This window comes from Oryza sativa, chromosome 9 (genome assembly GCF_034140825.1).
Source record: "Oryza sativa Japonica Group chromosome 9, ASM3414082v1".
Lineage (NCBI taxonomy): Eukaryota > Viridiplantae > Streptophyta > Magnoliopsida > Poales > Poaceae > Oryza > Oryza sativa.
The window spans coordinates 23,673,650-23,686,747 of record NC_089043.1 but is presented as its reverse complement, the minus strand read 5'-3'; the positions used below and the strand labels follow the sequence as shown (position 1 = coordinate 23,686,747).

Genomic DNA, 13,098 nt, shown 5'->3' with positions numbered 1-13,098 from the left:
AAGTTTGAATAGAAAAAAAAATCAAAACATCATATAATATGAAAAAAGAGTAAGATTTTAAATATTTATATATTTTTAAAAGGAAAAAAAGATAGCAATCAACGAAACGACGACACTACCGGTTTACCACGCCGCCCACGCTTCGCCAGGGCCATTTCGTCTTTAAATACGGACACTAGACCAGAGGCCTACCTGTAACCTGTTCGTCCAGCTCCAAAGTCTCAGGCGCACGCGCACTGACAGCAGCAGACAGGGCGAGCATGGCGGCGGCGGCGAACAACGGCGGCGAGGGCGGCGACGGCTTCGACGTGATCGTGGTGGGGGCCGGGATCATGGGCAGCTGCGCGGCGTACGCGGCGTCGACCCGCGGCGGCGCGCGCGTGCTGCTCCTGGAGCGGTTCGACCTGCTCCACCACCGGGGCTCGTCGCACGGCGAGTCCCGCACCATCCGCGCCACGTACCCGCAGGCGCACTACCCGCCCATGGTCCGCCTCGCCGCGCGCCTCTGGGACGACGCCCAGCGCGACGCCGGCTACCGCGTGCTCACCCCGACGCCGCACCTCGACATGGGCCCCCGCGCCGACCCCGCGCTCCGCGCCTCCATCGTGAACGGCGCCGCCACCGAGGTCGCCTCCGACGCGGCGGCGCCGTGGCCGTGGTCCGGGGTGTTCAGGCTGCCCGAGGGGTGGACGGCGGCGACGAGCGAGATCGGCGGCGTGATGAAGGCGACCAAGGCGGTGGCCATGTTCCAGTCGCTCGCCGCCAAGAACGGCGCCGTCGTGCGGGACAGGACGGAGGTTGTCGGCATCGCCAAGCAAGGTAAGACACCGATCGATCAAGCTAGAGCTTAGCTTAGCTTAGCTATGTCGTCGTCGTCGTCGTCTTCCTCTCGCCCAACCAACCAACCAACCAATCTCGTTGGAAGTATCCGGGTAGCTCTTGCATGATTGCAACTTTGCTTGCATCACGTGATCAGTCGCTGCCAACCAAAATGCCAGCGGCAACCACCATGCGAGAGCTGAGTGAGCTCCTGCTCCTTGCGGGACCATTGTTCTTGTTGAATAGTACCGCAGGAGAGAAGATAAATATTGAACACATTGTACTGAGTCTTAGAGAACCGGTATACATAAGAGATACATATATAAATATGGGGAAAATATGTAGTGCAAACCACATATGTAGTGGAAGCTTGGAAACTACTGTTGGATCGAGCAATAGACGTCCGAGATTCGTCCACGTCATCGTGAGTTAAAATTTAACTCGCAGATCATTCATGAGTTAAAATTTTACTCATGGTAACGTAGACGAATCTCGAATGTCCATTGCTCGATCCAGCGGTAGTTTCCAAGTTTTTACTACATATGTGGTTTGCACTACATATTTTCCCATAAACATGGGAGGAGTCCACATAAATCAATCCTATTATAATATGACTTTAACTACTGGTCGTTGTTCAGTCTGGACAATATTGGAACAGGTAGCCAAAAATTAGAGGGAGGGGGTTCCTAATGGATCGCTATTATTGGTAGTTAATTAATATTTGAACAAATTAAGCAATAGTTAATGCCGTTTACTCCATCAAAATTCCTCCCATTCTAATTTTGTCACTCGGAAAATCAATTCCTCCCATTCCAATTTTCCTCCTATCAACTAACTAATTTTCCTCCATCCAAATTAATGCGTGATTTTCCATCTTGTGTTCTTATCTCATCTCAATGGTTTACACATGTGCATATAGTTTCCCCCCAATCTTCTACTCTCATATCAATACTGTACTATGAGAATCAAAATATTCGTGCTAGTATTGAGAGTGTGTCACCATGACGGTAACACTACTGATCTCTTTTAACATGAATAAATATTCAATGTAATTTTTATTGCCGTAGGAAAAACGTCTATCTTAAAGTTTACAATTTACTATACCTTCATAGCTACTACTATAGAAACGGAGTCGTCCTCCTTTCGTTCTCTCCTCCCACTGCTCGTGCCCAGCACAACATAAGAGCATAAAAGGAACAACCATTAGATCACATTCTTAACCTATTCTCAGCCATATAAACCCGTTGCAATGTTCAGTCATGTTACTAGTATATAGTACAAAAAGAAAAAAAAATTAAATTTAGGGCCTAAACCTAACATTAAGCGTGCATCACCCAACTTCCAGGCACGGCCTTGGCTCTATATTCCCAAGTCAGACAAGGGTGAAAACAAGAAATGTATTGTCTCATTATTTAATAAATAAATAAATCTGGTTAGCATCTTTGTTATTGCATTATTACAAAGCATGTGTCAGCTTATTGTACTTTTAATTAGAACTGAACGTCTGTTTTAATTTTATAGCCCCCCTATTGCCCACATGACATAAACTCAGATAGGTCAGTACAAGATTCTAGTCAAGTAGCTATTTTTTTCTCTTAAAAAACTTATTTTTAGTTTTTTTATTCAAACTGCAAAACCTATATATGTGTCAATTAACAAAGTTCTTGATTTGGTTGGACATGCATCAGGAAAACTATATTTTAAAAAAGAAACTCGTCTTTTATAAAGATTGGGTACCAGCAATCCGTTATTGCACTAAAAAAACATTTTTCATGGGTTTAATTTCCATTCCATTTTTATTTATGCCCTTCAGAATCATATATACTAGCTTGCACATAATGTTAGTGAAATCCATTAGCTGATTTAGAAGTGAAAAATCTTTTACTCCATTAGCATATCAAACACTTAATTTGATCAGGAGACGGATCGATCGTGGTGAAGACATCGAGCGGCGAGGAGTTCCATGGCGCCAAGTGCATCATCACGGTGGGCGCCTGGGCCAGCAAGCTGGTGAGGTCGGTCGCCGGCGTCGACCTGCCGGTGCAGCCGCTGCACACGCTCATCTGCTACTGGCGGGCGAGGCCCGGCCGCGAGCACGAGCTCACGCCGGAGTCCGGCTTCCCGACGTTCGCCAGCTACGGCGACCCGTACATCTACAGCACGCCGTCGATGGAGTTCCCGGGGCTGATCAAGGTGGCCGCCCACGGCGGCCCGCCGTGCGACCCGGACCGCCGGGACTGGCTCGCCGGCGCCGGCGCCGGCCTGGTCGAGCCGGTGGCGCGGTGGATCGACGAGGTCATGCCGGGCCACGTCGACACCGCCGGCGGGCCGGTCATCCGGCAGCCGTGCATGTACTCCATGACCCCCGACGAGGACTTCATCATCGACTTCGTCGGCGGGGAGCTCGGGAAGGACGTCGTGGTCGGCGCCGGGTTCTCCGGCCATGGCTTCAAGATGGGGCCCGCCGTCGGGAGGATCCTCGCCGAGATGGCCTTGGACGGCGAGGCCAGGACGGCGGCGGAGGCCGGAGTAGAGCTCCGGCATTTCAGGATTGGGCGTTTCGAGGACAATCCAGAGGGAAATCTCGCGGAAAATAAGGTCAAAAATTAGGTCCTCACAGGTATGGTCGCCTGCGAAAATTGGTGCAACGTGTGAAATGTGGTTATCAGTAGGGGGTTTGTTTACCGTAAATCTATTGAACATTGTATTTCATAACTTCTATGTGTGCTTTATACTCTTGGATATTGGTAGATTGTAATAATTTGCATCTTCTCTGTCCTTGTGTATAAGATTCAAAATAAAGTTGTTCTGTTGCATTTCTTCATCTTTTTGCAAAACACAAAATGTTCCTCATTTTGATCTTCACTTTTTTTTTCCTCGGGAGAGAATCACACTAGTGCTGTTTTTTTTTTCCCTCGGGAGAGAATCACACTAGTGCTGTTCCTATTCCCAGTCCTATTCATGGTAGATATGCCGTTGGTGAATTGAAAGAGACTTGGGTGTTCGCCATTGTCGGATTCAGGCAGTACACGCCGCAAACCTCACAAAGTTAATCCTTTGGAAACAAAGGGTTATTTTGGAGGAATTTTGAAGGGATTCAATTCTATAGAAAATTTTCTCATGTGATCCTTTGGATAAAAGAAATAGCTATCTAAAAATCCTATGAAATTCCTTTGGGTTCACTCTAAACATACATAGGGGATTTGTAGGAATTTCAACATAAGGTCCAACCCGTCTCTATCTTTCTCTCTTCTAATTCCTGTATTTCCTATGCTCCGTTCAAACAGTTACATTTTTATATTTCAAATGCTCTTTTAATCCATAGGATTAGAGATGATAGCTCCAATACTATATTTTTTTTATTGTTCCTACATTTTAAGAATTCTGCATTCCAAATGGGCCCTCTGAGCATGAGGAATATGCTAGGATTTGAATAGCTCCAAAACGTTGAGTCTTTCTAAATACGTCACGTCTTGCTGCAACTATTTCTTAGTTTTAATCATGCATGTTGCATGGTGAAGAATTATCACTTACATCTAGCTATAACAACATGTGTTACATGCTAGCTGATGGGTCTCATTCCCATGACTCATGAGTGATGAGTGCGTCAAGTCATGTGCTGAGAAAGTGACAATTCACTTGTTGTTTTTGTTAAACAATCAAAGAGATGGGCACAATATCTTTGTATCTTTTCAGTCTGATGTAATGGTGCAAGTCCTAAAAAATCAGTAGTGACAATCGAATTGAGCCACACTTCGGTTGCTTGTCCTCATTAGGTGGCATCGATATCGCACAAGTGAATTAATGCCTATCGATCTGATCTGAAGACTTGGCTGTTTTCAATTTGCACAGGTCATGTTCTTGATCTTATCATTTGATAGATTGTCGCATAGTGCGTTGTCATCTTGATACTATCCAACACTCCATCTGTATGGAGTATCTGGTGAGACAGTGATGCTTTAGCTTTCGCAGTACAAAGCTGTCTCTGTTATTGATGACTGGTACAGTAGGTTCAAGACTGAAGAACAACAGGCTAGTGGAGATGATGAAATTTGGAGTGATGGATTGTTGGTGTAATTTTCAGAAGGAAAAATCAGGCCGGTCCTGTGCACAGTGGGCACTTGGCACCATTGACTTGACCTGGACTTGGACTTGTTTTTTTTTTTTTTGCAGGGACTGGACTTGGACTTGTTAAAGTTCAGCGTAATCAAATCAGTTTGGGCTGTGTTTAGTTCACACCAAAATTGAAAGTTTTGTTGAAATTGAAACGATGTAACGGAAAAGTTGGAAGTTTGTGTGTATAGGAAAGTTTTAATGTGATGGAAAAGTTGGAAGTTTGAAGAATTATTTTGGAACAACACACGGCGCAAATGTCTAGCTGAAATTCAGTAAATTCAGTTGACGAAGTACATGCATGTGTCTCGTCAATGTGAATATTTCTGAAATTCTGTCCATGACTACTAATGTTTCTACTATCTAGCAATATATTTAGATCTTCTGAACTTGAGTACAAAGAATAGAAAATTAATGAATTTAATCACTGCTAATATACACGAAGAATAGGACTAATCTCTGAACTTCTCGATCAACTGATCTCTGACAAGCCTTCTTGATCGTGAACTCGTAATCTCTTCTTTGGTGCAGTTAATTACTACTAGGAGATGACTTCCATTAATGGTGTGCTCAAATTTCCCAATTCTTCATGCTTCACTGTCAGATCAGAAAAGGAAGACGAGCAGTAGTAGTAGCAGTAGCAGTAGCAGAAGCCATGGCTGGGTGCATCGTGTGCTCGCCGACGACGCCGTCATCGTCTCAGGCTCATGTGCTCCTCCACCGCCGTTGTAGTATATCGGCGGTCTACTGCCGCCGCCGCCGCCGCCGCCGCCGCGGTAAGCCGGCGGCGCATTTCCGCCATCGCCGTCGATGATCTGTGCTCCGAGGAACACGGCGTCCGACTTATTGATCCTGCAGCAAGAATCACACAGCTATTAAAATTTCAGGAATTTCGATCCCCTCGACCAGAAATTATTTCGGCTAAATTTTTGTTTGGGTAAGACAATTTTCATTCAGATTTAACCAAAATTTGCCCTAATGTAACCTTTTTGGTCCGAAATTTTCAGAAAACCCTGCAATTTCCGAAATTTCGCTTCAATGGGTAAATCTCAGCAATTCCACTTCTATCGGTAGGTTTTCCACAGTTCCCAAAATTCATGCAATTTCCGATATTTCACTTCCATTGGTAAATGTCCGCAATTTCCGAAATTTCACTTCTATCGGTAAGTTTCCAGTCCCTGAACCAAAACCTGTCCAAGTGCTAACTTTTTTCAATCCAAACATTTCCCGAAATTTCGCTTCTATCGGTGTATTTCCGCAAGTTTGAAAAATTCTCCTGGATCTATCGGTAACCTGTCCAAGTGTTAACTTTTTTCAGTCCTAGAATTTCCCGAAATTTCGCTTCTATCCGATTTTTTTTCGCAATCTCCGAAATTTCACTTCTATCGGAATTTTCTATCGGTGAATTTCCGCAATTTCGAAAAATTCTCTTAGATCTATCGGTAAATTTCAGAAATTTCTCTTCTGTCGTAAATTTCGGAAATTTGGCTTCCGTAGCTGCATGCGTACCCGGAGGTAGGGAGGCAGAAGGCGATGGTGTAGTCGTAGGCGGCCTTGCAGGTGAAGGTGGAGGTGGAGTCGTCGTACGCGTAGCTGTAGGCGCGCGGGCACGCCGTCTTGAAGATGGCCGAGTACGCCGTCGGCCGGCACGCCGCCGGCGTCCCGTACTCCCCGGCGCAGCAGTACCTGTCCTGCCCGAACGCCTCACACGCGCTCCTGCACGCGATCGCCCCGCCGCCGCCGCACTCCACCTGCAACTCCCTCGGACACGCTGCACACATCGTCGTCGTCAGCTCCGGCAATGGCGAAGTGGCGGCGGCGTGGCGCGCGTTCGTGCGTGCACTTACAGCGGTTGAGGTCGGCCATGCAGCCGGTGGCGTTGCAGGCGGCGGCGGCGCGAGGGATGGCGACGACGGGGAGGTTGTAGCCGTCGACGAGGCTCACGTCGTAGAAGTCCTCGCCGCCGCCCCTCCCGAGGGTGACCTCGAACAGCGTCGCCGGCGGCGCGGCGCCGGCGCCGCGGCACTCCACGCGCCCGCCGCAGTCGCCCGTCTGGCACACGCCGGCGCCGTCGGCGTCGAACACGCACCCCGTCCGCGCCCATATCCTCCCCGACCACCCCGCCGGCGCCGCCAGCTGCGCCGTCTGCCCCGGGTCAAGCCGGAACCCCGTCGTCGACAGCTGTGGCGTGCCGGCGCCGGCGAGCGTCCCCGGCCATATCGGGTGCGAACAATAGTTCGCTATAGTGAACGTCATCGCCATGGAACTGCACGACCAAGAAGCCGCCATTGCCACCACAAGAAGCCATAGCTTGCAAGCTCTTGGCTCTCCCATGGCTCCTATGGCTCAAAATTTGGGAATTGATGTTGATAGGAAGAAGATTGAGCAGGGAAGGGGAAGAAGACATTGAGAGAATTCTTGCAAGATTTAAAGGTGCAAGTGCCATGATGCATTGCATTTTTGCATGTTTGCATGCAAAGAAAGCTTTTTCTTGGTGTGCTTGGTTTAGCATGTTGCACGGATGGGGTGGCCTAGGAAAGAAGAAATACCTTTTGGGATGATGCAAGCTTATGATGGTGACATGATCTTAGCATCAAGAGAGGTGAATCTTCTGATGCTTGTGCTAATGCAGATACCTTAATTACTAGTCAAACATGCTATGTTTTGAATACTCTGTAGTCTGTACACAGTCTGAACATTTGGACAGAGTACATGTTTGTGAGTTTGAGCAACCGGGAAAATGGAAATGTACAGAATACTTTTCTTATTTGGATACAGAAAAAAGACTTGAGCTGAACTCTATTACAGTATTAGAATCAGTAGTCAGGATAACAGCATGAAGATTCTGAATTTGCTATCATATCCATGCGCTGCAAGCCTGCAATTCTCATTATCCTTCTTTTTTCTTAGTCTTTATTTGGGTTTGATTTACTGCTCGAGTAGCTGCTATCTCAGAACATTAGTTCGCTACATGTAGTTCTGAACACTTCAACCTATCGGTAAGCTTGTAAAATTTATGATCCATTTTTGCGTCAGACATGCTCTTCAATTCCAATTTATAAAATCAAGGTGCAAGACTGCAAATTCATTTTGTCTACAAAAATGTCATGTGTTTTGTAAAAAGCGTACGATCCATTTCATACAAGATTCTTTCAGGAGGCAATCATGCCTTTGGAGGAAAACTGCAAGGAAGGAATCATACAAGAAAACTATCAACATGAACAACCGGCACAAAGATCAATGAAGATGACAAAAGATGCACCTTTTTGCAGTTCCATAAAATCAAATAACCTTGCAACCAGACCAGATAAAGAATCTATTCTGATTTGATTGCACAAAAAGGAATAATCAAGCTGGAATTGTGACGCTTATGGTAGCTCTCTGTATATTGCCTACCTTTCAAGATACCCTTGACTGAACAAAACATGTGTGAACTGTAAGCTAGTCCATGAGAACTCAGAAAAAAATCCATTTCAGAAAGGGTTGAGAACAGCTAACTCATAGTGCAGCACTACGACCTTGTAAATTATTAGAAAACAATGGAAGATTACATGATTAGGAAGTTTCCATATTGTACAGTACTCATGATCTTATCAGAGGCACAACAAACAAGTGGAGACCTACTGCAGCATCACTCCTCTGACACAGGTTCCTCAGCACCACCTTCGGGAACATTGGAGTCATCAACAACCGTGACACCCTCAAGATCCAAGGGGCGCCCAGTCATCGGATGAATTGGGCGCCTATCACGAGGTCCACCCTTTCGAGCCATAGCTAGCATTGGAGGTGGAGGCAGAAGCCCAGCTCGAAAAAGGATGCGCTGCACAGGATCTGATGGCTGAGCACCAACAGACAGCCAGTACCTGCAACAGAAGTATAATTGTATGCTGTTACATGGCCTTGCAAGGGAGGGAAGGACATCATAGCATTCTTCTAGCAATTAACTCAAAGAAAGAAATATTGGGAAGATCAGACTCTTGACTCTCGACAAGGTGGGCAATGAACACTGGCAACTAGACAATACAGGATCAAAGATACTAGTTCTGCTATTGATGAAACTAAGCACCATGCTTGAAATGTCTGAAACTTTATATCTGTAATTTTCTTCCCTGTTACGGATACTGTTAAGCAAATCTCATATGCTTAAAATCTCTAAATCCTTTTCTGCTATGGATGGATGCCAGTAAGCACATCTACAAGCTACAAAATTCAGAACCCTTGAATCCATCATTTTCTACCCAGAGAATGGAAGGCACGGATGGTTGGAAGGTACATGGTAATTGGCAATACAATTAAATAGTACACAGAAGCAATAACAGCACCCCAACTCCTGGAACGAAGATCGCATTACAATGATAACTGAATCAGTCCATTTTGCCTATCAAACAATCAGTTTCCATCAAAGAATCAGGCTGCTATAGCAATGTCAGTCCTAGACTAGCATCAGCAAAAGCTCCAGCACGCCAATTTTTCTCCAGAGGAAATACTAGAACACATCAAACACTCCAAATTACGAGCATAAGCAAATGAAACTCACTTGACCCTGTCGAATTTCAGCCCCATCCTCTTGCCACCATCCTTCCCTGCAATCAGCAACAGAAAGCACATACTCCTCCATCATCCATCAGGCATTCAATCACAAGCTTACAGCCAAATTCTCACGCACGTACAGAAATGTTTCACACTCTACTAATCCCTCTCCAATCTGATCCGATTCACCATTTCACCAAGACGTTGAGGCCAACGCCAACCAACGGGGCAAAGACAACACTCGAGAACAAGCCGATCCAGGAGGAGCACGAGGGGGGGATATGGAGGAGGAGGGCTCACCGGGGAGCGGGTTGTAGTAGCCGAGGACCTCGAGGTGCTTGCCGTCGCGCGGGGAGCGGCTGTCGGCGGCCATCACCCGGTAGAACGGCCGGTTCCGGCAGCCGAACCGCGCCAGCCGGATCCGCACCACCATGCTCGCCTCCCCTCGCGCCTCCTCCTCCTCCGCCGCCGCCGCCGCCGCCTTCCCTTCCCCTTCTCCGGCTCGGGTCGCGTCGTGTTCACTCCTGTGGGAGCAAGGGTTTTGGATTTGGATTCTGGAGAAACCCAACAAAAAAAGAAGAAAAAAAACTCAGCGGGCTTTACCTCTGTGATGGGCCTGATGTCCCATAGAGTATGGGCCTTCCAGCTAGAGCTTGTTCACACGAGACTTCTTTCTGGGCTTTAGCCCATGGGCCAAACTCCGGCCCACTTATGGTTATACTTGGTTAGGCTCCTGAATGGTTATTAGCCATTTAAGCTGACTTATGCATTGGCCAATCAATAATTCAATAGTAGCTCCATCCATTCAGTGATGAACAAAATTAACACGATAAAAGCTCACATAAACTGTCTGTAAAATTAATGAAAAAAATCAATAGTCTGTTTGGACAATGTGCAGGAATACTGAAATTGCACAAGAATCGGCCCAAAAGAAGGGAACTGACAAGGCCAGAATTCATTTGTAGTTCTCTGCTCTTAACACATTTGATAACCTAACTAATGGAAATCAGGAAGCCCTGGTCTGTGTTTTGCTGAAGTCTGGAGGCCTGGAGAATATAGCTTGTTGCTCACTCAGTCACACCCAATTGATCATTGTCATGGTTGGTAGACGAATGCTTTTTCCTGCACAAAAGATGGAAGCACACATGCTGAACTTTGCCCAAGAATGAGTGCAGTAAGAATGGAATTGGAAGAGAAGGATGAGGCACAAAAAACTGAACAAGCAAAAGGCTTACTTGTTTGTATTGGCATCGCTCTCTAACAAAACCGAATTGGCAATGGTATTTTGTTGTCTAACAGACACAAAAAGATCCGTACTGGCATATGGCATGCTTTTTCTCACCTAAGAGCACCTAAAAGTGAAACAACCTGCATGTAAAGTCATTTTCTTGCTATGACAAACAGCTAAGGAATCTGTGTCAAAACAAAAAAACTGATTACTCCTTTAGGGATTAGCATCACTGAAATCATGAGAGAATAAAATGATGTCTTACATTCAATGAACTGATGCATCAAGGACCTTGTACCTGTAGAAGTAGGACCCTTCAGATTAGGCTGCTCCATGTTTGAAGAATAAAACTGTGATTTAGTCATCCAAATGCATTCATACATGTTAAAGAAGGCAAAATCTTTTCCATCACATACTTTTCCTAGCATTAGCATGAACAAACAATTACTGCGAACGTCAAGAAAGTAACAGAGGTTCAAAAATGATATAAATAAATTAGTAGATGATGCCTAAAAATAAAAACGATAAAGAAACAAAATTTTATATGCATGTCAGGTTGAGAGAAACTCTAAATGAGGAAGATGTATTGGTATGTCTAGGTAGTTTATTTACCCTTCTCCCTTTCTTTTCTCCAACTCCCAATGTTTAACTAAGATAGTCTATCTCGCATTATTCCACAGGCATCTATTGCCACCCATAATTTTATGTCCCATTTGGTAAGAAAAATGATTGATTGCTGAACCCAGAAGTACTGAATTGAATTATTGCTAGACAGGTTACTTGTGCTGCCAACAATGTCCATATTGAGTACTCTCTACTATGCTACTGCTAGATGTGAAAAAATATATATACTCACACGTTTTCCTTGAATGTCTTAAAAAGCAAAGAGAAAGTACACAAATAATACACCAGGAATACGAATAGAAAGAGATGCCATAAAAAATATATGTTCTCTGGAACTTCAGTAATGATCCTGTAAAATCAATAATCATGAAAGCTACCCCTGTGATGCATTCATCCAGAAGAAAACTAGATACTCCACATTGAAACTTCCAAATGGCTAGCCAATGTGAATTTCATAATTTTATATCTCTGTTAGTTTCTGTGTGCATATATGAATACTTAGCTAACAAATCTTGGCAGTGGAGTAAGGATGTCGACAACAAGCGATTGCGTGCCTAAGCTTCTTACAAACAACTTTGATGGCAATGGTTACTCTGATCTGGTCGTTGTTTGGACGCTGACGTTAATGATTTTGCAAGTTTATCAGTAACCCAAATTGACGCGATTCTATCAATCAGTCACCCAGAGTAGTTACGGGTCAATCTCTCTCACGTATCAGTGATGTGTGATTGATCTGTTCAACTTCAAAGAGCACAAATGAAGCCCGTTCCTACTTTTTGTTTTACTCCATGGACGGCTTGCGCACGGAGTTTAATAATAATGTGGTCACAAACATGAGTACATGACTGCCATGCAATTTCATATTATGAAGTGCTTGACAAGTAAATATCATTTTCATCACAAAAGGTTCTTTGATGATATACATTGGAACTTATGCTGTGCATTTTGCAGTGAATCGGGGAGCATAAGAAAGACAAACCTGCATTATGGCAGTAATACAGGGAGCACAAAAAGGGACCACAACCTTCACTACCAGAATACATGAGTCATTTGGATTAAATTGGGGAGCATATAAGGGATAAATCTACATTATTGCAGTAAACCAGGGAGCATAAAGGGGACAAACCTTCATTATCAATAGATGAGTCATTTGGGTTGTGCTGTGCACTTCTCTCCCTTGGATAATACCATTGAATAATATGCGTGTCAGCAAAGAAATAAAAGTTTTCTCCTAATTTATTAGATTTTTCATCACATTCTCAACTGCAGTGCTTCACATGGGACACATGCAGGAGATGCTTTAGTCCATAACATTTATAGTTCACAAGAGAAAAAAAACAATCAAGCTCTAGAAAAGAGAGTACAAACTTAATTATAATTTCTGAACGAGTAGACACCGACCCTCTTCTCTTAATTAGAAAAGGAACTTTAACACCAATCTTTGTTTTGCATTAGTTTGAAATAGCATTCCATTTTTTCTAGCCACAAGCTTCATAATACTTTTGTTTCTTTTAGAAATATAATGCTCCTAGTTCTGTATTGCTTTATTTGTAAAACAAGGAATATTAAGAAACATGAATGTGACATAAAAGGCATTCACAAAATCCTTCTTCAGCGCAAGTTTTTTTAAGAGCATGCAAATTGTGAAAACAAGATCATATTTTCTGAGCCCAGAAAACATCAGAACAAAATGGAATACTCTATCTATTTTAAACCACTGCAGAATCAGATCACATCTAATCAAGGCGACATTCTAGTTCACTTGTCAAAAAGTTTAAATCTGG

The 13,098-nt window shown here is 44.5% G+C and overlaps 3 protein-coding genes and 2 long non-coding RNA genes across 6 annotated transcripts; 2 read left to right on the top strand and 3 right to left on the bottom strand.

The window, feature by feature from the left end:
• Window positions 1–194: 194 nt before the first annotated feature.
• Window positions 195–3,643, top strand: LOC107276062 (probable sarcosine oxidase). The gene is made up of 2 exons (XM_015756413.3): window positions 195–819; window positions 2,738–3,643. The coding sequence occupies exons 1-2, from the start codon at window positions 261–263 to the stop codon at window positions 3,427–3,429; spliced, it is 1,251 nt and encodes a 416-aa protein (XP_015611899.1). The 5' UTR covers window positions 195–260; the 3' UTR covers window positions 3,430–3,643.
• A 1,551-nt stretch (window positions 3,644–5,194) lies between these two features.
• On the bottom strand, window positions 5,195–7,786 carry LOC107278231 (thaumatin-like protein 1b). Its single transcript, XM_015756414.3, has 3 exons — window positions 6,780–7,786; window positions 6,442–6,703; window positions 5,195–5,784 (listed from the first exon to the last, which is right to left on the bottom strand). Exons 1-3 carry the CDS (start codon window positions 7,264–7,266, stop codon window positions 5,538–5,540), a joined length of 996 nt encoding a protein of 331 aa, XP_015611900.1. The 5' UTR covers window positions 7,267–7,786; the 3' UTR covers window positions 5,195–5,537.
• Window positions 5,729–7,729, top strand: LOC136351753 (uncharacterized). Its single transcript, XR_010734891.1, has 2 exons — window positions 5,729–5,869; window positions 5,940–7,729. It is a non-coding gene; the product is annotated as an uncharacterized lncRNA (long non-coding RNA).
• A 647-nt stretch (window positions 7,787–8,433) lies between the features above and the next one.
• On the bottom strand, window positions 8,434–10,005 carry LOC4347467 (small ribosomal subunit protein bS16m/bS16c). The gene is made up of 3 exons (XM_026020148.2): window positions 9,763–10,005; window positions 9,470–9,515; window positions 8,434–8,795 (listed from the first exon to the last, which is right to left on the bottom strand). The coding sequence occupies exons 1-3, from the start codon at window positions 9,893–9,895 to the stop codon at window positions 8,564–8,566; spliced, it is 411 nt and encodes a 136-aa protein (XP_025875933.1). The 5' UTR covers window positions 9,896–10,005; the 3' UTR covers window positions 8,434–8,563.
• Window positions 10,006–10,299: 294 nt separating this feature from the next.
• LOC136351752 (uncharacterized) lies at window positions 10,300–12,246 on the bottom strand. Of its 2 annotated transcripts, none has more exons than XR_010734889.1 (3): window positions 10,989–12,246; window positions 10,698–10,875; window positions 10,300–10,584 (listed from the first exon to the last, which is right to left on the bottom strand). It is a non-coding gene; the product is annotated as an uncharacterized lncRNA (long non-coding RNA). The 2 variants fall into 2 exon arrangements; XR_010734890.1 differs by having other exon boundaries at window positions 10,698–10,830; window positions 10,989–11,889.
• Between the last annotated feature and the right edge of the window lie 852 nt (window positions 12,247–13,098).